The following is a 1,127-nucleotide window of genomic DNA, read 5'->3' on the forward strand; positions in this document are numbered from 1 at the left end:
ATAGCAAGTACATCAACCCCTCTCCTGTTACAACCGAGTCAGCAAGGCGGCGGCGAACACATGAGTGGAAGGAAGGCACTCATTCAGGTCTATACCTGGCGGCTCCGGCTGATCAACGAAGTCTGGCATGAAGCTCTGCGTTAAACCAAATTTTGATCTGCTTAGTCCCCAAGATATAACATTATATTCTATCAAATAAGCCTTTATGTTAGAAAGTGGATGAACTCCTCTTGCTCGAGGGTAGTTCCGGAGGGCCCCCCTGGACTCCGTGATAGGAGCGATTTGCGACGTTCCCCCGTCCAGAGACGGCGGCACCCGCCCTACGTCACTCAGCGTCCGTCGATGATTCACTTGCAGGAGCGGCCCCCAAGGCCTGGCGCGCGAAGTGCCCCCCCCGCCCCGGGCCGCGCGGCCTCAGTTTCCCCGGTGCCGAGCCGGGCCCGGCGGGGGCGTGGTCAGGCCGAGCGGGCGGTGGGCCGGGCCCGGTTACCTGTGGAAGGAGACGGCGCGCTTCTCCCCTTTGCCCTGGCGGTTGGAGCAGTTCGCGGCCGCGCAGCAGATCACCATCTCGGGCCTCGGGCCGCCGCGCCGCCACCAGGCTCCGGCCCTCGCCTCGTCGCGCCGAGCCTGGAGCGGGACCGCCCCGAGGGGAGGCGCGCGGCGACACGGCTGCGGGACGTGGGAGCCGGCCCCCGCGGCGCCGTACGGCAAGATGGCGGCGCCCGCCTCCCCGCCGCCGGTCGCCGGCCGTCGGCACGATCAGGGTCTCAGGCACCCAGAGTCTCAGGCACCCAGAGGGGCTCTGCCCGCGTTTCGAGGCTCTGGGGGTGAGCAGGGGCACCCGGGCCGGCGGTCCGTACAGCGACATGACGCGCCGACCCGGCCGTACGGCAAGATGGCCGCGCCTGCGGGTGCGGGCGCACGGCGGGCTGACAAGCTCGCCCCGAGGCCTCTCTGCCCGGCTGCGCCTGCTTCCACCGCCCCGGTGGGTCGTTGCTGGGCTCCTCGGAGAGCGCGCCGGAGGCCGTCGGGGTGCCGAGCGCACGAGGAGGTCGCTCCGTGCCGGACTCCTCCGTACGTCAAGATGGCAACCGGCGCACATCCGCGCGCACTTCCGGCCCCGCCCG

At 69.4% G+C, this 1,127-nt stretch overlaps 1 protein-coding gene across 4 annotated transcripts in view; it reads right to left on the reverse strand.

The window, feature by feature from the left end:
* Positions 1-621, reverse strand: part of THAP4 (THAP domain containing 4) — a 35,884-nt gene extending 35,263 nt beyond the window's left edge. For all 4 annotated transcript variants that reach the window (XM_014467217.2, XM_006083015.3, XM_023744155.1 and 1 more), the window contains exon 1: positions 491-621. In XM_014467217.2, coding sequence (XP_014322703.1) covers positions 491-567 — 77 coding nt within the window. In that variant the 5' untranslated portion in view covers positions 568-621. The remainder of the gene's footprint in view (positions 1-490) is intronic.
* Between the last annotated feature and the right edge of the window lie 506 nt (positions 622-1,127).

Source organism: Myotis lucifugus, unplaced genomic scaffold, assembly GCF_000147115.1.
Source record: "Myotis lucifugus unplaced genomic scaffold, Myoluc2.0 scaffold_5, whole genome shotgun sequence".
Classification (NCBI taxonomy): domain Eukaryota; kingdom Metazoa; phylum Chordata; class Mammalia; order Chiroptera; family Vespertilionidae; genus Myotis; species Myotis lucifugus.